The sequence below is a fragment of the Nymphalis io genome, chromosome 15 (genome assembly GCF_905147045.1).
Source record: "Nymphalis io chromosome 15, ilAglIoxx1.1, whole genome shotgun sequence".
NCBI classification, from domain to species: Eukaryota; Metazoa; Arthropoda; class Insecta; order Lepidoptera; family Nymphalidae; genus Nymphalis; species Nymphalis io.
The window spans coordinates 984,647-1,011,515 of NC_065902.1; the positions used below are offsets into that span (position 1 = coordinate 984,647).

The window sequence follows — 26,869 nt, forward strand, 5'->3', positions numbered from 1 at the left end:
AATAAAAACGCTGACGCGACGCGATCTCCGACGCTCCAATACCCGTGCCATCAAGGCTGCGATTGAGCAAAATCGGGGATCGAAAGTGTTCGCTCGCAAGTTTGGGAGGCCGCGTCTGACAAAACTTAAAACTGAAAATGGTGGGGTCGTTACCTCTAGGCCTGAGATTATCGGAGAAGTAGAGAGGTTTTATGGGCAGTTGTTCTCTTCAAGATCGGATAAACCCATGGGAATCAGTATTGATGACCAGCGCGCCCCTCTTATGCGCCATTACTCCGAGGAGCTCCCGGTCGTTGACCAAGGAGAGATTAGGGCGGCTCTAGAACAGCTTAAAAACAACAAATCTCCGGGAGATGACGGAATCACAACAGAGTTGCTTAAGGCAGGCGGGACTCCGGTCCTGAAAGAGCTAGCAAGCCTCTTTAATTCCGTCATCCAACATGGCAAGACCCCGGAAACGTGGAGCGGGAGTGAGGTGGTACTGTTTTTCAAGAAAGGTGATAAAACCCTCTTGAAAAACTACAGACCAATCTCCCTCCTGAGTCACGTGTATAAGCTGTTCTCAAGAGTCGTCACGAACCGTCTCGCCAGACGACTTGACGAGTTCCAGCCCCCAGAGCAAGCCGGCTTTCGATCAGGCTACAGCACCGTGGACCACATCCATACTGTTCGGCAGATTGTGCAGAAGACCGAAGAGTACAATCAGCCGCTGTGTATGGCATTTGTGGACTACGAGAAAGCCTTCGACTCCATCGAAACCTGGGCAGTGCTCGACTCATTGCAGAGATGTCATATCGATTGGAGATATATCGAGGTACTGAGATGTCTGTACAACGCCGCTACAATGACTGTCCACATCCAAGACTGTAAGACGAAGGCGATCCAATTGCGCAGAGGGGTGAGACAGGGGGATGTAATATCCCCGAAACTGTTCACCAACGCGTTGGAAGACGTTTTCAAAACGCTGGATTGGACTAGGTATGGAGTCAATGTAAACGGCGAGTACATCTCACACCTTCGATTTGCCGACGATATCGTCATCATAGCAGAGTCGCTGGAACAACTCACCGAAATGCTGCGTAGCCTAGGCGAGTCTTCCCGGTGTGTCGGTCTCGGCATGAACTTGGACAAGACCAAGGTCATGTTCAATAGGCATGTCGTGCCGGGACCGATATACGTCGAGGGCAAACCTCTCGAAGTTGTTAGTGAATATACCTACCTAGGACAGATTATACAAATCGGTAGGAACAACTTCGAGAAGGAAGCCGATCGAAGAATTCGCTTGGGATGGGCAGCATTTGGCAACCTTCGTCAAGTCCTCAAGTCGTCTATACCGCAATGTTTGAAGACGAAAGTCTTCAACCAATGCGTCTTACCTGCCATGACATACGGTGCCGAAACGTGGACACTAACTGCGGGACTAGTCCACAAATTCAAAGTCGCTCAGCGTGCTATGGAGCGAGCTATGCTCGGAGTATCTTTGAAGGATAAGATCAGAAATGAGATTATCCGGAAAAGAACCGGAGTCACCGACATAGCTTGCAAAATTAGCAGGCTGAAGTGGCAGTGGGCTGGTCACGTATGTCGTAGGACCGATGGCCGTTGGAGCAGACGAGTCCTAGAGTGGAGACCGCGAATCGGCAAGCGCAGCGTAGGGCGCCCTCCAGCCAGGTGGACCGACGACCTTAAGAAGGTGGCGGGCACCAACTGGATGCGGAAGGCGGAGGACAGGGAGCTTTGGCGCACCTTGGGAGAGGCCTATGTTCAGCAGTGGACAACGATTGGCTGTTGATTGATTGATTGATTGATGTTTAAAGACTCGATTGTATTTATTAGTGTAACCAACAAGAAGTTGGTGTTGATATTATAACAAATAAATAAATAGGAATTCAGTGATGTTTAGTGATGGTGATCCTTGATTAAAATTCACGTGCTCTAAATACTGGACTCGATTTTTTTTTCGTTGTTTAGGAAATTATTTATTAGAATTCAAACTATAATCAACATATATATATACTGTTTCATTTCCAGTGGTGGGTAAATCTATAAAGTCGTTAGTTTTATAACAATCACTAGCATACATCTAGTGTATATAAAGAATCATATAAAGAATCCTTGCCAGTTTTTTATTTAACTTAACTATTGAGATGTTATTTCATGTTTATTTCAACTTTATTTTAAAAAGTAGAAAAATTCATAAATTTTATTGATGTTTATATCGGACCTTAACATGAAATCTTATCTTATCCAATTTATTCATCTAATAAACCCTCCCATTCATTGATCTCAATCCAATTCAAGCCAAATATAGCAAAGAGGAAAATAAATTTAAGTTCTAAAAAGGGTCAAGATATTGGCGCCCGACGTGGGACTAAGCTGATAAGTGACGTTGGCTATTCATATAACAAATTTCCTTTTAGCTTGTGAAAACGTTTTCAAGTAAGACTAGATTTAATGGATATTAATTGAAGTCTATTTTATTAGCTTTTTTATGGAAAATTCCAACTTTAAATTACGAAACGAATTTTTTACATATTATATAAAATTGCTTTTTAGTTATACTAAACTTTGTTGTAGTACTGGTGGTAGGGCTTTGTGCAAGCTCGCCTGGGTAGGTACCACCCATTCATCAGATATTCTACCGCAAAACAGCAGTACTTGGTATTGTTGTGTTCCGGTATGAAGGGTGAGTGAGCCAGTGTAATTACAGGCACAAGGGACATAAAATCTTAGTTCCCAAGGTTGGTGGCGCATTGGATATGTTAGCGATGGTTGACATTTCTTACAATGCCAATGTCTAAGGGCGTTAGTGACCACTTACCATCAGGTGGTCCATATGCTCGTCCGCCTTCCTATTCTATTGTTGTAAATGACTGTGTAATATTATATTATAATTGTATAGGAATATTTATCTGACAAATATACTTGGAATAATTATTGTCTCTTATTATATTATTAAATAATATTACTTCTCATATCTTGTGTGTTATAAAAGAAAATAACAATAGAGTTTCTTACTGGTTCTTCTCATTAAAAACGACGTAGAGAGCTAGTGGTGAAGCTAGTCAGTACAAAATTGTTTGTAAGTCTATTGGTTTTTCATTTCTTGTTATAAAATGACAATGATGACCGTCTTATTTATTATAATAACTAGTAAGTATTATATAGTACTAGTTTTCGCGGCTTCGCCCGCCTTTTGGGCGGGGGCGTTTCTTTCGGCATATGTTAGGTATAAAAAAGTAGCTTATGTCTCTCCCCTAGAGAGAACTGAGCCCTAGCTTAGTTCGCAGCTTGCTTCATACATAATTAAATCAATCATCAAAGTCGGTTCCGTGATTTCACGGGTAGTGAAAGCGTAACAGACAAACAGAGATACTTTCGTTTTTATATTATTAGCATAGAAGTCAGTAGTACTACAGGTATGCAATCAACCAATGATGCAAAATATTCGTAAGAAAATTCAAATACTGTATATAACAGTGGAAAGCTTATCGCCAAGTAAAACTCTGTTAAAAATGTAGTTCATAATGTATCCATGTTCCATAAATGGTTCGAAGAGTTTTAATATAAAGGTATTTTACGCTAATACAAGATTTCGCACTTAACAGATTCATGTAAAAATGAAACTGTTCCGCGGGGAATAGTTACAGATCACACAAAAGGCCGAAGGTCACAATGGAACCTTTGACTGCGGTTTCAGAATTGGAAATCCACAACTATTACGTAACGGAGAGTTTTATTCAACCGTGAACTATATTATAACTGTTTCATTACAAGATACCCACTCCAACTTTGTACGGGTACAATTAAGTTTTTAACTTAATCTGTTTTCATATATATCTTCAATTTTTTTTATAGCTAAATCGGCAAAGGTATGTACCATTTTCTCCTTTGATTGTTTTTGGTTTTTTTTTTGGTAGCTATAAGCGACCTTAAATGTTGTAAAAAATTGGAAATTAGAGTAGAAAAACCTCGAATCATGAAAATTCATATTCTCGTCAATTTTTCTAATAATAATTGTTGTTGACTTTCAATCATTAAGCGAACACTAGTTATTATAATATGAAATTCGAAACAGATCAAATTCACAACATAGTTTATTCAAGTCGAATCTGCAATACTATGATTTATTATAAGAACCACGTTCATTACTAACACGTGATAATTTTTCCATAGAATAGGTAGGCGGTCGGGCTGCCTATAGACATTGGCATTGTGCGAAATATTAACCATCCCTTACACCGCCTATGCACCGCCAATCTTGGGAACAAAGATGTTAAGTCCCTTGTGTCTGTAGTTGCACTTACTCACTCACAATTAAAACTGGAACACAATAATACTAAGTACTGCTGTTTTTCGGTAGAATATCTAATGAGTGGGTGGTACCCACCCAGACGAGCTTTCACAAAGCCTTACAACGAAGTATATTACTATAATATGTTAATTAAATAGTTCTAAAGCAGCTTTGTATCGTTATATTTTAGGATTATATTTAGATAGCTAGCAACGGTTTGAAATGTAAATAACACTTTTTTTGTAATTGTATATATAATGATAAAATAAAATAAAAAAGCAAAACTTAAATAACTTGAAAGGAATATTCGGAAAACTTTTAAAATGTTAGAGATGAGAAAAGCCAGACTTCAATATAAAATTTTATATAAAGCCTCATTGTACGAACTATTTTCATTGTTGTTTATATAAATATCTATATCTATTCAAATATTAGAAAGAGGTAAAAATTTTATTTTCTGTATGTTTGTTTGTAATGGATAAACTAAAAATCTACTTAACCGATTTTAAAATTTCTTTTACCATTAGAAAGCTATATTATCAATGAGTAATATAGACTATATGTTTTTTTTTAAATCGAGATCCCCACGAAAAGTACAATAACATTATATTTTACGCAGTAAATTTCTATTAAGTAAACAGTATTATTTTTTTAATTTCATCCGACAATTGCCGTTTTCTCACGATGTTCTGCTTTATCGTCGATCATGAAATTCATTAGAAACACATATAATTAAGACGAAATAAACTCAAAAGTGCTTCTCCATATTTGCACCCGCAATCTTCTGTTGTACTCATACGATCAGAATGATACCTGTTCTTAGAAATTATACAGAACGCACCGTTTTATTCACATTTTTTTTCTCGTCCCGTTGTAGAATAGGATTCAATTGACTGGGGTTGATTTAATTACACACTCCTGGTAGGACCCCTGTTATTTGATAAAGTGATACCGGAATACATTTATTGCTTCGATATAAATAGATCAGATCCTCTACATCATGTAAATTGACAATCGGAGATGTTTTTGACGTTCATAAATTTAACGTAAATCAACTAACAATTTCTCATTTCGTCCAAATATGATTCAATAGAGTTGCGTAGTAAATATAGAGCACGAAAGGGTATAAAGCCGAGATGGCCCAATGGTTAGAACGCATGAATCTTAACCGAAGATCGTGGGTTCGAACCCAGGTAAGAACCACTATTTCTAAATTTAAAATGTTCTTATAAGTTGTGTTATTAATTAATCTGTGCCCTTGAAATATGGGTACATATTATTGTTACAAATTTCTGTTGCTGTTCATTGAAAATATATCATCAGTCTGTCGTCCCCATTATAAGTGACACGTGTAACATTCTACTGTACCCAAACTCTAAGCGAATTTAGGGGTTAATTAAGCTTTCTCATGTTGAGTTAAAATTGCTGTGTTCCGGTTTGAAGGGCGAGTGAATCAATTAGTGAGCTATTACAGGTACAAAGGTTATTTTATTTGCCATTTATGATGGCATGGTTGTAAATGGGACAATGGTTGGAATCCTAATGGAAGAAATGGTTAATTTCTTATTATTAATTACAATAATTATGTCCTGCCTTTCAATTTTGAATTAAAAAAAACCGTTTATGTCCGTTTTTCATATTGAAGGCGATTCGTTTAACCTATGGACTGGTTTGTCTACGAGTTGTCGTTTAAAAGTGTCCCAAGAAAAACTATTCGTAACTTTTTAAAGTCACAACTTACATGAGACAGAGAATTATAGGAACCATTTTAACAACTACATTATAAACACGAATGCGAGTTCGTTTGTTCCGTATTATCATCTTAACTACTCAATCGAAAATCGTGAAACTGTATTGAACAGTCACAAGATATCACGTAACTCTGACAAGTTACGTGACATCTGCTCCCCTTCCTCGCACGTGGGTTAAGCCGAGCTTGTTCATAATAAATAAAACCTCTCTATTTTCCTCTTTATCAACGCTGGTTGAACGCAAATTCAGGCATTGCCACGTATTAAACATTATTTAATACCATGAAAATATACGCTGTCACGTACAATTATTGTGATTAGCTAAAGCCCCGGGTCAAACGGACGCGTCCCGATTAATCACTGCCGCGGTATAATTTCATTTCCTATACCGACAGATAAATCTTTATTTTAAAACATAGCATGGATGTTGATAGTTTTGTTAGTAATTATTAAACTTCAACTCCTTTTGACTATTTGCAATAAATGTTTGCGCATGTATATATTTTATGTAAAAGATTTTTTCCAATGTTGTGATAATGATGTCTTCCTGACCGATTTCGACCACGGCGGCTATTTTAGAAAGACATGAGCCAACTGCGCGATATATATAGTGCACAAGTGTGTGCGCAAATACAGGAGCATTCTATATTCCCTAACTTTCATAATCAGATGGGATGGCAAAGCAACACAACCGGAAAGAATTCAGGCGCAGGACCAATGGTTTTACGCGCTTTCCGAGGCACGGGAATATACACACTTCCAACTTCCAGACTCCAAACTGCTACTGAGATTCTTCAAGAAAATAACCCAATAACTTTTTAATGACCCAATTTTGGATTTTATCCCGATGACCTCGAGACCTGCGGCCCTATATTAACCAACGAGGCAGTCACTTTGTTGTAATGCACTACGAAACGTTGCGCCCACAACACACTGTCTAAGTCGAATAAACATTCTTAATTCGAATTTGAACTATAAATAATATAAAATCAATTCTTAGTCATAGTAATGAAGACAACAAACTTTTAATCATTTTTAAACTGTTATACTTTACAAAACTCAAAGTAGTCTTATTCCAATGTTATTAGCATTACACATTGTTAAGGTTGTATTTGAAGCGTACACTCAGGCGTACATTCAAGCGTACAATACAAATGCATCCTAATAGTTACCGGGTAAGATAAATTGCCCGAATAATAACTGAGAGTCTATCAACCGAGAAGAAAGTCACCCGGTGGCCGGTTTATTCATTTAACTAATCGGTGGCATTGTCAACGAGTATAGCCAACTTTACATGTAATATTCTAGTGCTCAATTGTGTGCGTAAAAAAGTGCACTCTCTATTCTCTCACTCTCATTGTAGCGGCAATCGAACGGATAAATAGAACTATATGGGAAAGGTTGCTAACTTTTAAAAATCGGTCTGCTACTAAGAATTTATTGACAAATGTGCCACCTAAGTAAGTGGTCACCGTCAATAGAATAGGGACTGCAAGAAATATTAACTACCCCTTACATCATCAATGCGCCATTAACTGGGAACTAAGATGTTACTTCTCTTGTGTCTGTAGTTTCACTGACTCGCTCACCGTTCAAACTGGAACACAACAATACTAAGTATTGTTGTTTTGGTGGTAGAATATATAATGAGTGGTACCTACCGAGTCTACCAGATGGCCTTACAAAGCCCTATCATCAATAAAAATCGGTCAATTTTAAATCAACTGCAAAAATAAACATTAAAATATAGTGCTGATAGTAACAACGTTTGCACTTCGCTTTCTGGCCGGGTAACTCAATAAACCGGTCGACTATTCAACCCGGATGTACCCGATTGACAGATATTGTCCCGGCAATTTGATTTACTGTCTATAATGGAACATAAAGATAGTATCATACAGACATGTATATTGATCTTTCTACTATCAACTTTTAATATAATTTTTGATACTACGTACGCTTATATACGTACTTTATTTATTAAATTTAACTCATACACTTCTTTGGGAATTATTAATATCAAAGAGTAATTCTTTTTGTTTTTTTTTTCAACTCTATTTTGGTAAATTTATTTTTGGTTTGACGTTTGTAATGATAATTTTATTTATTTACTTCGTATTTTTTATGTTATCAGTTCTGTTTTATGAAATTGATAGTATACTTTACTGTATCATGTGACTTAAAATGTACGTCTAACTTAATTAATTTGGTTTAATATTTTTTTATATCTGCACGTGTTAACTACTTAATGGGCTTTATTTAACAAAATAAACAATTTGTACATTATATTGAACTATTCGCGCAATATGTAACCGGCGCTCCAAAATTTATTTCTAAGAAAGAAATTAAAATATTGACTGTCGCTTCTATATACTTAATAATGGGATATATGTTCGTAGAAATACAAAAGATTTATTTCATGTTTGAGGATTACTTATAGCCTTAACATTTCCTTATGTAGAAAAAACCTCAACATAAAATGGCGCGGCGGGGCAACGACAACGTTTGAAAAGAGAATCGAAACGGTTGTTACGTCACAAGGTTCTCAAGGGATGGTCAAAAGCCGTATGCCCTTGTCCAATGTCAACCCGAACCAGTGCGGAGCAGTATTATTTATTTATTTATTTAAAAAAGAACATCTGCAGTATATATATTAAACAATTTTGAATTTATTAGCATAATTTAGTAACTTCTATTATATATATGTACCAATTACAGATATGTTCGACACTGTATTTACACAATATACCCCTGTATATGTCGGGCTGACTAATTAATTGAGTTACACAAATTTCTTTCAGGATCCAAACAATTACTTCGAAAATATTTAATTATTCACCCGTACGTAATTCTGCCTTTTATACGGATAACACAGCGTACGGTTTTTATCTCATTAGCGGACCTAATGTTTTGGATGCGTGCAAATTGAACGAGACAAGAAAAATTGTTTAATTCTGTTTTATGTGAATAAGCCAACCGGCCTAAATATTAAGTTAACTAGGTGATTCAAGTATGATCCCAGAATATCAAAGGATTATTTCTGCATTCAATGCAATAAAATTATTCCATATTAACATATATGTATGTATAAAGATACGAGTAAGTTAAGTATGTACTTGATGTAGGGATTTGTGCAAGCCCGTCTGAGTAGGTACCACCCACTATTCACATATTCTACTGCAAAACAAAAATAGGTTAATACTTTTGTGTTCCGGTTTGAAGGGTGAGTGAGCCAGTGTCAGTGACAGTTCTAATGTCCGCCTACTTATTACACAAAAAAGTGCAGAAATTTCAAAACATTTAATTTTTTAAATTAATTGCTATGTTTACAAAAAGTGTTCCGTGATGGCTTAGTGGTCAGAACACGTTAACCTTATCGTGGTTCAAGCCCACGAACTGATCTTGCATGTACTTAATTTGTGTTTATTATTCACGAGTGATGAAACGAATTAGAATAAAAATTGCTTTATGGAATTCATTTGCGCCAATAAAGTGTTTTATTCTTCACATATAGAGGCTATGCAGTGAAATTGACCGTAAAATTTATACATAGAAGAGACCGTGGTGGAATCTCGCTGAAGCAGATAAAAGCGAATTTGACAAAGCCTTGTAAATTTTGTACTTCCAAGTCTTGCTACATTCAGCATATATTATCATCTAAATCATTGTATTTGCAAAACAGCCATTACGAATCATTATATTATAAGTTAGCCTATAAATAATCTAAACGGCACATCTAAGCGAGCCAATACAAAGTTTCGGGCCATCTAAAATTAGCAACAACGAACACAAGCTTGGACTTAGTTTTTTTATATTTTTATGTAAAATAGTAGCTTTAGAAGTCATTATATAAAAGATTTTTACTTTTTTTATTCCCCTCCTTTAATTAATCTGCTTGTATTTCTTACAAAATAAATGATATTTCAATTTTTATTTAGGTAACGGATGGGCATATGGACCACCTGATGGTAAGTGATTACCATCGCTCATAGACGTTTTCGCTGTAAGACATATTAACAATTCCTTACATCGCCAATGCGCCACAAACCTTGGGGACTTAGATGTTACGTTACGATGGTTATACTGTTATACACAAAGCCCTACCACCAAGATATATATTATAAAAGTACGGTAATGAAACGTATTTAATTCAAACAGTACTGTACATGAAAAAACATCTATAGTGCCATATATTAGAATATATTAAAAAGAAGGTTCATAATCTTACCTGACAAGAAGCGTTGCGAAGAGCACCATTAGAAGCGGCAGCAGCGTCGCGAAGCAGGCCAGGAAAAGTGTCTGAACGTCAGTGTAACCTGAAAACATAGACAAAACTGCGACAGGTCATATGCCTACACGCTGCGGGTATGACCGCTCAGCTAGTCGCTCGACAACAGACAGCTTGAGAAGTTTTGAAATTCGAATGTAATTTACGACGCCTTAAGCTTTTAATTAATTACCGACAGCGTCTAACCGTGAGATTGGAATACATGGCACTTATATGATTTATAAGACTATAATGTGTGATATATGTAAAGCTATCTCTATCTAATAAAACTTACAACTACAATAACATATAAGATTATTATGAAATAAAGATTTTGACTATCAGTTTCTACGTTTTTATATGTCATGACATTTTGTTACTTCATTTCAAATGCACTGTTACGTCATCAATTTTAGTTATATATATATATATATATATATATATATATATATATATATATATATATATATATATATATATATATATATATAAATATATATATAAATAATACTTTTTTTCGTAATTTTACTGATATTAGTGATTGCATTATTTCTGTATTCAATTGTAGTTGTTGACAGAATATTATAGGCCTCATTTTTAGTTCTTTGTACGTCATACAATTGCTTAAGAATTAATTATTATTATTAAGAGAACGTTTTCATTCTGTAGCTCAATAAAAAATCAAGTTTTAAAAGGATGTCTTTGAAATGCAGCCGCGATACCCGCCCGCGGTTTCGAGTTTTGCGCAGAAGAATATTAAATTAAGGAATTTAGTCATTGGATATATTTGGAAAGCTACATCTAGAATATACGATATTTAAGAAAAATAATAGTACGATTAATATATAATCTATATAATAAGATCCATAAAGAAACAAAAGAGTGTTAGTTATTTGAGGAAAGAAAATAAAATTAAGCTTTTTAACTAATTTTACGTGACAAGAATGAATGTTATTACCGCTGTAACTTTTCACTCAAATGCGACTCGGAAAATTTACTTACGCTCAATGAAGTTTTTCTTCACCAGCTGTATAATTAAAAAAACAGTATAATAGACACACACACACACAAAAAATAATGTATGTAAAGGTCATTTGCAAACTCAGTATATATTATGTAATGCCCGTATTGCTTCCTCTTTTCACATCTTTAGTAATTTCTATGTAGGCTAGATTTCGATAAAGTAGTTCAAAAATCGAAAAAAAATATGACTATCAGCTTATGCCAAACTTTATACATTCATTCATTCCGTCTACATTAATCAATAACAGTGTAACCTATATCCCTGGCTTTCTAGATTCAGTAGTTTTGATTGTACGGACGTAATCTGCCCCGCCAACTATTTTATAAGAATATATATCCTCCAATGAACAAAATAAATAATTTAATAAAATTAAGTAATCTTATTGTTTAAATTAACGTGACATTTAATAGGTTAGCCCAAGTTATTTAATCGTACACGTACTGCTGATACGCCTGAATACAAACCCTGAACGTGGGTGAGTTATAAATTTAGAATGCTCGTTAATTTGTCAAAAAGATCCGCATCCTGGGATTTTAAGGTCTCCAGTGAGTACGCACCTCGTAAAATACGAGACCTCTGAACCAACACGGTGGTAATTATATATTTTAGTCAATGTATGTATAAGCGAGGAGAGCTAATTAAAAATAACACGCGTGTACCATATGTACCTCAAATTATATTTACTTGTTGTTTTATATGTAATAGAATATCTCTACAGTATCTTCTACTTGTATTTTTAATTAATTTTATCTTTGATTTGATAACATATCTTTAATTAACATTAATTTAAAGAGCAAAAAAGTTTTAACAATCTTTATATATAAGCGACATACCACCCATCACGAGTCATCATATACACATCGACTTGAAATTTGTCAGTTACTCCTTTCCTTTCCTTTTAATTTCTGTTTATAATTCATCTCGTGCTTTTCGGTGAAGGAAAACATCGTGAGCAAACCTGCATGTGTCTAATTTTATCGAAATTCTGCCACATGTGTATTCCACCAACCCGCACTGGAGCAGCGTGGTGGAATAAGCTCCAAACCTTCTCCTCAAAAAAAAAAAAAAAGGGAGAGGAGGCCTTAGCCCAGCAGTGGGACATTTACAGGCTGTTACTGTTACTGTACTCCTTTCCCAGTGTAGACACTCACTAAGAATGGATTTAAAGCAAATCCTACCCAAAATACATTTCTACATTCTTTTTATCTACCCATGTGAAACTTTGAACCGAGATGGCCTAGTGGTTAGAACGCGTGAATCTTAACCGATGATCGTGGGTTCAAACCCGGGCAAGCGCCACTAAATTTTCATGTGCTTAATTTGTGATTATAATTCATCTCGTGCTTGACGGTGAAGGAAAACATCGTGAGGAAACCTGCATGTGTCTTATTTCATTGAAATTCTGCCACATGTGTATTCTACCAACCCGCATTGGAGAAGCGTGGTGGGAGAGGAGGCCTTAGCCCAGCAGTGGGACATTAACAGGCTCTTACTGTATACTGTATACCCATGTGAAACTGGGATGATTAGCTAGTACATTTATAAAGCCATCTCTTGTTTTATTATTTTCTATAAGCATTGATTAATATAATAGGATAAAACGCAAAATGAAAACCAGATAACAGAAGATATTTTACCCTAATTATCGAACAAATTACTGCAAATTCAATTTGAGCAAGGTTAATCACGTCTGCCATTGATAAATTGGAGTGTGACAATAAATGCGTTATTCCGAATTAATTCTCGAACAAATAAAAACATTCCGACCTCTTAATACCTCCGTCCCTCCGCTTGTGGAATGCATGTCGAATTGAATTTGTAAGCTCGCAATCCCCAATGTTAATACGAATGCTTTAATAGTGTGCATACATATATTTTCTTTTAGCGAAATGTGTTAACAAAATACGGCAGAATAATTTACGATCCACTTACGCGGTTATGTAGGTTTTTATCATAAGCATAAATAGTATTTCTGAATTTTGTTAAGATTAATGTATTCTTTAGAAATGTACAATATTATAGACAGTAAACAGTTTAAATAGAACAGCTACTCACTTGTGTCCGGGGCTACGTCGTTGTCTACATTGTGCGCTGTGATATTCGCTAAATTGTACGCACTCTTATTTTCATTTATATTCGAAGGCTTGATCACTTCTACTAATTCAACGTAATCCACTTTTCGTAGAACATCACTTACGTTACGATTTCTTTTATCTAAATTATTATCACTAAAGACAATTTCTTTAGTATCATTACCATCACTGCCATTAATCTTAGCGGCAATTAAGAACTCGAATCTTGGTGTATCTTCAACAAATTCAGAATCAGGTCTAAAGAGTATGTCGGTTAATGTTCCTTCTCTATCTGATTCGGAATTTATCATCTCGTCTAACAAAGGACTTGATATGTTCAATTGTTTCTCGAATGCTTCCGCTTCGTTTTTTGATATTTCTAATATACTAGCTTGGTCTTGGTTATTGTTTTCGGAAAACGCCTCGTCCCTATCTTGTTCAGCATTAACTATAGCTTCCATTTGTGTATTGGAACTCTTATTAGTTTCTTCTGGTGTTTCTTCCTCGCTCGCAACAATGAGCGTGTCAGAATTAGAATCTACGGGAATATTAAAGGTACTACTATTATTAGAAAAGTTCATGATAATATCCGTTGTACTAAAGTTGGAGTAGGGGCGTGAATGCACTAAGTCTGCAGATAAAAGTGAGTTGAGGAGGTAGAACATTAGTTTTAATTTAACGTTTGTCATTTTCCTGATCGATTTCTTCTCTAGTCATATACCCATTATCAATATAAAGAAAATTCAGTGTTTCTAGTTGTATATCTTCATTTTTATTCCGTCGTTGTTCAGCGAATCTGCGAACAAGGGAAACTATTAAGTATGAAAGTTTTCATAATCTGATTTAAGTGCCTCAAATATCGCTTGTTGTTTTCAATGGTTCCCTAACTTAACGAACAAAAATCTTATTACAATGATTGTTTTCTTAAGACACATTTATAAAAATAGTAATATCAGAAAATAACAGCCGGTATTATTTCCATATATACTCTACATAATTATAATGTATGAATTATGAACAAAAAAATATTTTCGATTGTTAATATTATCAGATATTTGGTCGTAACTAATTTTTTCATCAGCGGTTTCACCCGGGTAGTGGTAACACCTATGCCTGATATGCCTGATATGTCATTTTCTGTAGACATGACAACGTGTAAGCAAAATTTCGGATAAGTGCAGTAGTTAGACGTGAAAGCGTAACAAACAAACAAATAACGAAACTTATGTTAGGAATAAACAATGAAATGAGCAGGAAATGTAATCGCTTCATTAAATTCATCTTATGTTCAGTGGTCAAGGAAACATCGTGAGGAAACCTGCAGGTGTCGGATACAAATCTCCCACATGTGTATTCCACCAACTCCCATTGGTAAATCTCGATGGAATTAGCCCCAAGCCGTTTCCTTAAAAAGGATATAAGGTTACTGAGACATTTACAGGCTGTCTATTTACTTTTCTACTTTACTTTTACTGTTGGTATTGCGTTATATAGTTCTTACATTCGAGATTGGTTTAATGCTATATAAAGTTAATATTGGCAATTATATATTAAATAAAAATTTATATGTATATACTTTAATGTATTAGACTAAATCGATCAGTTAAGTAATATAATTGCTTGTGGTACAATAGTAAACTTCTAAATAGGAAACAGCTATAACAATGCTGCACTCCAATCAACCAGCGACAATTAATCAACATCGCAAGCTATCAATTATATCATTGTGTATTATGTAATATGTTTAAAGGTATATATTTACGGAGCAGTTAAATTAATATTTATAATATTATAATTACACAATTTTATATATTTATTTAGAATATATTTTAAGTTAAATTTGCCTCAATATAATATTATATAGGTAGTATATGTCAGAGATAATAAATTTATTCGGGTATACGACGTCACTTATTAGAATAGCAACACCACACAACGTGATGTATGTCATGTATGGTCGGTTGTCAGACGTCAAGTGTGAAAAGTATAAGACGATTGCCCATTTTATTATGTAGCCGACTGATGGAAATACAAAATATAAAGGAGTATGTCAGTAGCGCGTGTGATCATTTTGTCGAGCGACCCCTTTGGTCTCTTCGTCTCTTGCTCTCAGGACAGCGCCAGCGCCGGACGTGCGCACTGACCGTTTCAATAAAATCAATATATTGGACGACAATGACGGCCATTAAAATCCATTTGAATCCGCGACATATATATGCTTTGTAACGTCGCACGTCACTGCTGAATTTTCTTCGAAATTTTGTCACCATGTATAACCATCGACCCGTATAAGAGTTGTATATTGGAATATACTCCAAGCCTTCTCCTTTAAGATATGGCATTTACATATTATATACTTACATTATTTTTCGTATTAATAGAAATTGCCTTCCCTCCGGACCTCTGAGGAGATCAGATGTGCCAAAAGCGAACCATTTATTTTCGTTACAATATTTTATTCATATTTCGTTACTTTTTATTATTTTTAATGTGTTTAGCCTTGAGGGCGCCGGTAACAGCTGTAAGTTAGTTTTCCATCTAATACATTTGTTATCCTTTCATTAAATTTTAAGATTCCTATTGTAACACGAGACTAAATAAAGTATTTTTGTTATTATATAAATAAATAAACAAATAACTCATATAATCTATTTATATATCAAATATCACTTGAATCTGTGGTCCATACAAAAAACACATTCGCACGAGTTTAATGTGAGTAACTAACCATTCCCGACGACTTAACTAATTTATATTTTTACCGTATTGTTATATATATATATATATATATAAGTATTTTCTCGTAATTAATATATATATATATAATAATCTAGATCCCAGTCTACCAGAATATCCAATTCATTGCGATCACCTTGATTTATTCGTTTACTTTTTCAATATTAATAAGAAAAGATCTGTTCAATATCCATTATAATGTATAGTAACTCCATGAAATGTATCATCGGTTACACAATGCATATAAGCCGCTATTGTGTGAACGGTAGCATAATGGCTACGCTAATGAAAGTCGAACAATTTTTAATATCTCCCAACGTCACCTGACAGTAGCAATTGTATGCTTGCGTACCTATATACATGGGGTACAGCACAACACCACTGTATCGTATTCATCGGATGTCATCCGTCAATGTCACTGTCAACGCTTAATAGCTACGGCTTTCTGAAATGAAACTCCTTGGGGCGAAATGAGATTTAACTTTCAAGGACAAATTCCAATGTAACGATTAAGTGAAACAACAGTGAAACGAAAAGGTGTCACTAGTGTAAGGGTTGCACGCACTTTAATTATTTATTAACTACTTAAAAGCACCGGAGTGTACACTTGCAACTTAAACACTCCGGAGTATTACTGAGAATTTTTCAACAGAAACGCGCGATAACTTTTAATCCTGACCTGGGATTTAAGCCCTCTTGATCTGCGGTCTTATATCTAGCAATTGAACAAACAAGGCGGTCATATATGGTATTTATTTAATGTTATTTGTTAAAATATACAGAACAATATTATTATTGATCGATATTGAATGTGCTTCCATTTAAGAGTATTCTATTTATAGTCTAGTCTATAAATACCCTTGACATTTACACAAAGCAAAGTACAATTGTTCGAGGATAAATTTGATGGACGAGCGGTTTGAATCCAGAATGTACACCGAGCACTACCACTACGAATGAGCCTATATTTGTCAAAATATTGTTTTATGTATTAACAACAAGAAATCGAAAAATTAAATGGATTTTAAACATTATTTTTGTCACATAATATATTATGTGACAAAAATACTGTATTCGTCTAACAGTTAATCGAATAATAATCATTTTAAAACTAAACTAGGAGAATATATATAATATTCATTCATTTGACACAAATTGACACTAAGTACCGATATTATTCATGAGAAGCACTCAAATAATTAGATCCTTACTAATATTATAAATACAAAAGCGAGTTTGTTTGTTAACCTTTTTCGTCTTAACTACCCAACCGACCATCTCGAATCTTCTCGGTCGTTTACTTCATTGCTGAAGGTCGTGTCCACTCTGATCTGTCTGTATCCTCAGCTTTCCTCAGGGCTGTGGTCACATGGAGACCAGTGAGGTTGGTAACTTGGTCCGACCATCGTGTGGGGCCACTTGGTCGTTTCCCCTCTACTTTGCCAAGCACCATCAGCTTGTCGAGGCTGTCAGACTGCTTTCGCGCTATATGACCAAAATAACGAAGGACACGCTGCTAGCAAATACTTCTAGAATACACGTTGACAGTGATATAGAATAATACATAGAATACCTAACTCCCCCCACTAACACGCGGGCGAAACAGCTAGCGAAAACTAGTACTCATATACATATAAGGAAATTCACGCTTGTCACGTCAAAATTAAACTTAATAATATTATACACTAAACCCTTATGAAACACGCTGTTATTATCATCTATATTACTTTGACTTTTCGCTTAGGCACTACAAAAAAACATATCATTTATTTGTATACATATAAGTACAACCGATACTTGCAATATGAACAGACTATACAGTAAGTTGCTAGATTATAAAATAAAATCAAATCAGCTAACTTGTGTAGTATTAAGTAGCATCTTCATAACAATGTAAGCGAGTTATAAAAGTCAACTTGAACTACTAAAAAGGCTATTGAAACGCTCATAAAATAATACGATTCAAGTAACACGTTCCCTTATCTAGAATATGTCTTTAAAGTGTAAACGAACTGTTATTAACTTTGTACGAACTTATGTTCTTTCCATGAGACGGTAGTTTACTTGGTGGGTAGACTTTGTGCAAACCCTTCTGGGTAAGTACCGCCTAACATCATATATTCTGCCGCGAAACAAAAATACTTGGTATTGTGGTGTTCCGATTTGAATGATAAGTTAACCAGAACTACACGAGAGACATAACATCTTAGTTCCCAAGATTAGAGGAGCATTGGGGGCGTAAGGAATGGAAGTCTATAAGGTCCTCCAGACCGATTTCGGCCACGGCGGCCAATCCTAAGAAAGATTAGCCAATTGCGCAGAACATATTATAGTGCAAAAGTGTGTGCGCAAACACAGGTGCACTCTATTCCCTAACTCTCATAATCCGATGGGACGGCAATCCGTCATGACCAGAAAGAGTTCAGGCGCAGGACCAACGGCAAGGAAAATCCCAATAACTTTTTATTGGTCCGGCCTGGGATTAGAACCTAGAACCTCTGGGCCGGCAGCCTGAACATCTAGCCACTAGAACAACGAGACAGTCAAGTCTATGGGCGGTGTTGACCACTTAACATTAGGTGGCCCATTTGCAGGCCGTCTGTGTCCGTCACCTATTTCATATAAAAAGACGATAAGAAAAGAAAAAAAAGGCGAGTACACACCAAACAATACGCGCATGACAAAACTCGCCTCATTTGTATGTAACTATTTCACGAGAAACATATTTGTTTACCGACTAATTACAGTTATTATCTTTGAATTTATAGTTTTTGTATAGTAAAACTATTATTTATTCTTTGTTGAATTTGCTTCAAATTTGAAAAATTAATTATTATCAATAGTATTTTGTTTCATAAACATAATTAAATCATATTAATAGACTTATCTTATTTATTTATTTTTGTTTATTTGTGAGCGCTTGTGATGCTTAAACAAATGTAGTTTTATTCAACTTGTTACACGATTAAAGGTTTTATTTAAAGCTTATTAAAATATTTAAAAAAGCAAAACATTTCAAACATGCATTGAAAATATCAAGTTAATCAAGTAGGTTTTTCATTGAAAGGTTTTATATGTCCTACAAACTTATCTGAAGTCATACAAATAGCTTTCCCGATACGTTAAGAATCGCTTAGTCGAAGCATCCTCGAATTCAACACAAAGTCGAATATAATCAGCTCTTAGACTGCATCAAGGCGTGCGATTTAGCAAACAATACATTATATAATATTTATTATAACTTTATTTTTAAAATGTATATATAAGTCGGAATTTTCATTCATACGGGATGACAATTGAGAAAGAAATATGAAAAAAGTAAGAAAGAATGCTTTCGGTATCGTGTGTATTATTTTCGGCTTACATTACCATTTCTTAAGCTATGTAGGTAAATATGGAAATATGATATAAGGAAGCGATTCCAGTGTTGAGTCGAAATGGCCCAGCGTGAAGATATAGCAAGCCCAGTTTTCTTGGATTTAATTTATGTTTCGGAAATGAAGAAAAATATGTGTATTTATAAACCCGTATTAGAGCAACGTGGTCGAATAAGCTCCAAGCCTTCTCCTTAAAGGGAGGGGAGATATTAGGAGAAAGATTTCTAATGCGAGTGGGTGAATAAAGATGTGGCAGAGTTTTAGTGAAACAAAACATATGCAGGTTAACCTCACGATGTTTTGCATCACTTCCGAGCACGAGATGAATTTTAAACACAAATTAAGCACGTGAAAACTCAGTGATGCTTGCTTGCAATTATCGTTTAAGATTCTCGCGTTCTAACCACTGGGCCATTTCGACTCTCACTAAAATGTAAGCACTGCGAACTACCAAACTCACCGAAAAATAGCAATGCTTTGTTTTAATGTGGTTATGTGTAGGTGATATCACTGTAATTACGTGTGAAAAGACATAGCGTTTGACATTCAATGTTATCATATTCACTTCAGAAAGAATGGTGCTGTCTCCAGCGACTTGGTCAACGTATAAAATATACTAATATAACTATAGACAGGTAAGCTCTTATAAGAATATACTTCAAAATTAACATGTAGATTCTACCGAGAAGAACCGGCAAGTCAGTGCTTTCACATTTCATTGCCCACAATTACTATTTCGGGGGATTATTTTCAATTTTAATTTCACATTTAGTTGTTATTATATTAACAAATATAGCATTTATTGCATATTTTTTCTCTAAACGATAAACAATTTCAAAAATTTGACTGACCATATTCTACAATGTGTGTTTTCTTTTAGTACGTACGATTTGAAGTTCTCTTATAAAATATATGTTTGTTTTTATCTTATAGAAAATAGTACAGAAGAAGCGAAAAGTAACTAAAAACATTAGTATTGAACAAAAGCCTGTAACTCAATATTTATCGTGATAACGGCGCGAACTGATTTATAACGGATATTTGTCGTCCGAAAAACGTCCCTTGAAATAAAGAACACGATATCATAACAGCCATTATCGGCCATTTTTATTCTTCACAATAAAATTACATGATATGAAATAAATAATAATAAGTGTCAGTCATATTAAGCTATATTTCATTTTGCAGTATTTAACATAAGTATAAAAAGTACAATTATATATTATTACGAACTGTTGCCCGTGGTATCGCTTGCGCTTAAGTATAAGGAAAGGATAAATGATTGTTTGGAAGTCTATGATTTTAAAGTAAGAAGCATGAAATATCATTCTGGTTAGACAGACTCAACCGATTTTGATGTAATAAAAACTAAACGATACCTTGAAATACTTCTTATAATAATTCAGTTTATTCGAATTGTAATTTTTAGCCGTTTCAAAGATTAGCCTGGACAAACAGACAGACAAACAAAACTCAAAATGAATGATTGTTTTGGTTTTGATAAATCGCAAATAGCCATATTGACTTTAAAAGAGGCAGTTATTTTAAAAACACAGACAGACACTTCAATTTTTTTTTAAATAAATGTATACATATAAAATGTATACATTAAAAAAGCCGAGATGGCCTAGTAAAAAAGCCGAGATGGCCTAGTGGTAAGAACGCGTGAATCTTAACCGATGATCGTGGGTTCAAACCCGGGCAAGCACCACTGAATTGTCATGTGCTTAATTTGTGTTTATAATTCATCTCGTGCTTAACGGTGAAGGAAAACATCGTGAGGAAACCTGCATGTGTCTAATTTCATTGAAATTCTGCCACATGTGTATTCTACCAACACGCATTGGAGCAGCGTGGTGGAATAAGCTCCAAACCTTCTCCTCAAAAGGGAGAGGAGGCCTTAGCCCAGCAGTGGGACATTAACAGGCTGTTACTGTACTGTTACTGTATACATATATGAAAACATTTCAACTGAAACTGAGTTTATTTATAATATGATACTTATATTCCTTTATTTCCTTAATAAACATTAAGAGAAATAACATAACTTAGAAGCCTACCTAACTCTAAGCATACAAAGTTGTTCGCAACAAACGTTAAAGTTTATAAAGAAATTTTACATAGCCCTTTAAGTTTTATTGTATATGTTAAAGTTAGATATAATACATAAAAAGCCACATTAGCATATCTTCCTATGATATTATTGTAAGACTTTCAGGGCCTCTTTGAAAGGCACGTCTCATGTAACATTTTGGTCAAAAGATATTCGGGTGAAAGCTCTCTAGATACGAAAAACGTTTCTTTATTCAATTTTGTTACTATAAAGCATTACAAAACCACCACGCATTTTTTTTCATTTTTTCACAGCTCCAAGGGACAGCAGACCTCAGTATTTGGTATTAATTTCAATGTCTTGACGAACAGACGGACCACGAAGATACCTTATAAGGTTTCCTTTTTATTCTTTAGAGGTACGAGCCCTAAAAAAATACTTCTGACGTGAGTAGCATGCCAATGGTCGCTTCTAAAATACGCCTCGTAAGCAATATAATTAAGCAAAACGAAAATATAGTATCCGCCCGGTTATTGTGTTTTATTTTTGGTCATACCATAGTGAGAAATTTGATTTTACTGATGCCAGAATAACGCTTCTTAGACAAAATTTTGTGTAAAAGATTATATATTCAAATACATTATAGATAAGGTTTATTATAAAATAAAATGAATATACAGACAATAAGCTCCAAACCTTCTCCTCAAAAAGAGGAGAGGAGGCCTTTAGCCCAGCAGTGGGACATTCACAGGCTGTTACGGTTACGGTACGGTACAGACAATAAATACGTGTGGAATAGTTTACATTCGTAGATTTCCATATCGGATATGTACATTCAATTATAAATACTAATCTAAGTATTTCATATAACAAAAAAATAACTACTATTATTGTGACCGGCTTAGCGGTAGAGTCTACAATTACTGAAAACACTTAATTGAATTGATAAAAAATAATAATAAAGTTAACTATCCGACAGTACCTACACCAATATTTAAATTTAATTGAGTCACATTGTCTTAATTAAATATACACACATAATAGAGTCGATAAAAAACATCCACCGTGGCTTCACGATAATCGTGATAAAACGAAAGGTCACCCGTATTACCGAGTTAAGTCATTTATTTCAGTGCTATTTCGCCTCACGCGAGACCGCATGGTAACATACAAGATGATTGAACGAGTTCGAGCCAATTACAGTTCTTAATCTCTCTAGCAAATTGGTTAACAAAATCTTAATTTATTTCTACCGATTGTAATAGCATTACTGAAATGACTGAACATTATCAATTGATTCATTTATAATCTCGCTTCCTAGTACGTAGAATTTGGTTCCGTTCTCTATCCTTGCAATATTATTTGAGGCTGTTATTAGACTGGCCCATTCACCTTTGAAATAACAGTTCAGAAATATAAAACGATTTATTTTAGCAGCTTTAATTATATACACGGTATATGTATATGAGGTTATATTCCACGTCTTTACGAATATTATATATTATATATAGTCATAATAGAGATATATATTTTCAATTACGACTATTGAAGAAAGGGTAACAACAATAATTGTTAACAAATTTTATTTCCGCTTATGAAACCTACCTGTATCCCACTTCGCTCATCATACATATAAGTATAGATAGTTATATATCTATTTTATTTCAATACTGAAATTTGTATATATATATAAAGTACCCTATTTAATATACCATATATTCAAACTACGTACTAAATTTTTTCGAACAGCTTCAACGGTCTTTGCCTGATTGAATATATTAGTCACCAACTTCACCAAGTTACAACCATGGCTAATATTAAAGCTAGCATATGCAGGATGTATTATACTACAGATGTGTATATGTATGTGTGTGTGTCATCACTCTTTTAGTCCGATAGGACACTTCGACACGATCAGCGATATCAGGAGCACAACGTTACGTGATTTTTTTCCAAAAGCAAACAAATCTCAACAAACGCCTTGTTTGTGCCTTTTGTACATATTATATATCGTAGTTCAGTGATCTGGAAACGCAGCAGCCATGCAACGATGTTATAAATATTGTGTACTTTAAATAGTTTTGTTACAAGAAAAAACTTTTAATTTGCCAAGTTTATAATTTTACCTTTATATTTAATTGTAATATTTAGGAATATAACATTACAGGAAACTATTATAAGAACATATTCTTATTCGTTTAATGAATGGACAATAAGTTAAAACAACAAAACAGTATATTCCTTTTTTATTTTATGCCGGCAGACCTTTGCTAATAGAATCTGGTACTCAAAAAAAAAAAAAGTTAAAACGCCTTCAATGTCACATATTTGATCACATCTTTGATCCAAAGATTATACATGTAATTACACTGGCTCACTTACAATTTAACCTCTAACGTATAAAGTATTGTTGTTTAATTTTATAAAACTGATATGATACTGTACGGTATCAGTGTAGTGATAGTGAAAATATATTCGAAGAAGTAGTAAAATTGATATAATCCATGCCATATTTTATACAAGTTCATAGTTTTAATACTTACGGAAAAAAACTCATCAACTCAGGTCATAAAGTTGTTTTTTAATAGACACTGGCAATGATTTCGCCATTCTAATTTTAAAATAAAGGGATATTCCATATACCGCTCCGTCCAATAAGACATGATATTCGACTTGATATTCGAAATACCTATAACTGAAATTTTAAAAAAACCTATATCTAATTTCAAATGTGACATAAAATTTCATAACTGGGTTCAAGCCGTTCTTGGGTTTGTGTTGTGATTTTTGGGTTGAGGTTCCAAAAATCTTTAGATACATTTAAGTTTATTTTCTATAAATATGCACATGTTAAAAGTTTACGTGTTTGTTGTATAAATATAAAGCATTTTAGCAAAGTTCACAAAAACTCTTCATTCAATATAAGTTTCAAACTCACTCATATTCCGGATTAAACTGGTAACAAGCGACGTTATTACTTTTTGTAAAAACTGCTGATACTTGTTATAAGTCGGTTAGTTGTTTTTAACAAAAGTAGTGTTTGTTATATGTTTGGCGCATATTTTTTTATTTATGGTACCGAACACTGGAAATTAATAACATTTCTACAATACCTGCATTAAAAATAGTATATCACTACAAATCGGTTGTCAACATTTTTCTAGTGAGAGTTCTTACAGAATAGCACTACAGCTAGGAATATTAGAAATTAACTTTTATTATTTTATCCGAATAAGCTCCAAACCTTCTCCTCAAAAAGAGGAGAGGAGGCCTTTCGCCCAGCAGTGGGACATTCACAGGCTGTTACAGTTACGGTATTTTATCCGAACTTACACAAAAACAAACATTTGATGCAGTTTTTTCAAATTGCTTCTAAGCCTGAAGATGGCCTACAACAAGTACAAGTTCACGTTTGAAGCTGTTCTTCAGAATGTAGATTCGAGAATAACCGACAAGGAGCTCATTTTCAATAGCCTTTTCAAATATTCCGTATGACAATCAATGCAATACATACCAACGTCAAGATTTTTTATCATCTTATAATCTTGTAGCATATTTCTTTCTAGCTCACTCACCCTTTAAACCGGAACACAACAATAGCAAGTACTGCTGTGTTGCGGTAGAATATCTGATGACTGGGAACGGGAAAGGGCCGATCCTGCTCGGCGGAGACGACGACGGCGTCATCCCGGCCCTCCCACAGCCCCGATACCCGGGGCTTAAAAGATAGGGCGTAACCCTAGGGTCGTGGATGCGTGAGGTGAGGGCCTCGCGTGTCTCATTTCAGACGGCCCTGAGGAGGACGGCAGCCGGGATGGCCTCGCGCTGCTGTATGCACTAGCGAGGAGTGTGGGGGGGGTGCATTACCTTTGCCCCTAAGGAGAGCTCCGCCGAGCCACGTGCGGAGCAATGCACGGGAGAGGCCGCGGATGCGTTATATTTACACGATCCCGCAGCCTCCCCGATCCGTGCCGAGGACGGTCATCGCAGTGGTTTTAGTGGGTAAGAATCCCACATAACCCAGTTCCTCCCCCCATGGGAGCTGGGTACCTTTCTGAAGATTCCACTGCGTGAAAAAAAAAAAGAAAAAGAATATCTGATGACCTACCTAGACGAGCTTGCACAAAGTCCTACCACCAGTATATTAATATATCGTTTAAATGAGCTTTAAATGTATCTATTCGTATATTTTTATTAACTTATACAATAGACGGTACCCATCCGGCGTCTGCGCCACGATCTGCAACCGGTAAAACAACATATTTATAGTAACTTCTATACTGCTTATTAATTCCTTCCGCTTCTTATGTTTTGTTCATGTGTGGAAGTATAATAAAACAGCATGTACGTAAACATAGTTAGGTTAAAGACTACTACCTGGTAAGCCCCAGAAATCTTGAAATAGGTCAACGTAAAACCCATTGTGGCCGGATTTTGTACAGCAGCTATTCCTTTGATTGAATACTAACCGGCATAATCCGGTTATGATCGGATCCATTCGGAAATATTCGGCACTTCGCTATTGACTACTTTGTCGTTTATCATAAACTTTACTTACGTTGACAAACATAACACATTTTTTTATGTCATTTATCTTCTGAGTATCTAGCCTCACAGAAGGTTTATCTGTGTACTGATTTGAAGCATTAATAAAGATGTAACAGGCTCGATGGAAATAGATCCATATTTTAAAATTAAAAAGTTTCCTTACATTATTATATAGGTAGGCGGACGGGCAGATGGGCCACCTGATGGTAAGTGGTCACCACTGACCCTAGGCATAGGGCCGTAAGAAATATCAATCATTCCTCACATCGCCAGTGCGCCACCAACCGTGAGAACTAAGATGTTACGTCCCTTGTGGCTGTAGTTACACTGAGTCACTCATCCATCCAACTAGAACACTACAATATTAAGAATTGCTGTTTGGCGGTAGAATATATGATGAGTGCGTGGTATCTAACCAGACGGACTTCCACAAAGCCCATCATCATCAAGTAAACAGGACACACGTGACAGGCGGCTATTTCTCCATACGAACATTTCGTATCGTATTTCTATCTCAAATCTTTAAAGAGAATGAAATTAAAGTGAAACGATAACACAAGTATTAAATTAAGAGCAACTATTTGCTTCTTCAATATAAACTTTAATGTGAATTTGTTTTTAACTCAAACTGTCTAGTGCTTGCTAGAATTACTCAAACTAACTTACAACGCTAGCCGTTTAAGAAGTGCACGAGAAATATCGCAACGTCGGAACTTTCTACAACTGTTTACACTTAAAATCCTTTCA

General features: G+C 34.9%; 1 protein-coding gene across 2 annotated transcripts in view; it reads right to left on the reverse strand.

Moving 5' to 3' along the window:
* The window catches only part of LOC126774048 (uncharacterized), a 65,122-nt gene that overhangs the window by 30,045 nt on the left and 8,208 nt on the right, over nucleotides 1-26,869 (reverse strand). Inside the window, exons 2-3 of one of the 2 annotated variants that reach the window (XM_050495369.1) lie at nucleotides 13,392-14,204; nucleotides 10,274-10,361 (exon numbers count right to left, since the gene is read on the reverse strand). In XM_050495369.1, coding sequence (XP_050351326.1) covers nucleotides 10,274-10,361; nucleotides 13,392-14,097 — 794 coding nt within the window. In that variant the 5' untranslated portion in view covers nucleotides 14,098-14,204. Of the gene's footprint in view, nucleotides 1-10,273; nucleotides 10,380-13,391; nucleotides 14,205-26,869 lie in introns of both variants that reach the window. The other variant, XM_050495368.1, reaches the window with a different exon arrangement.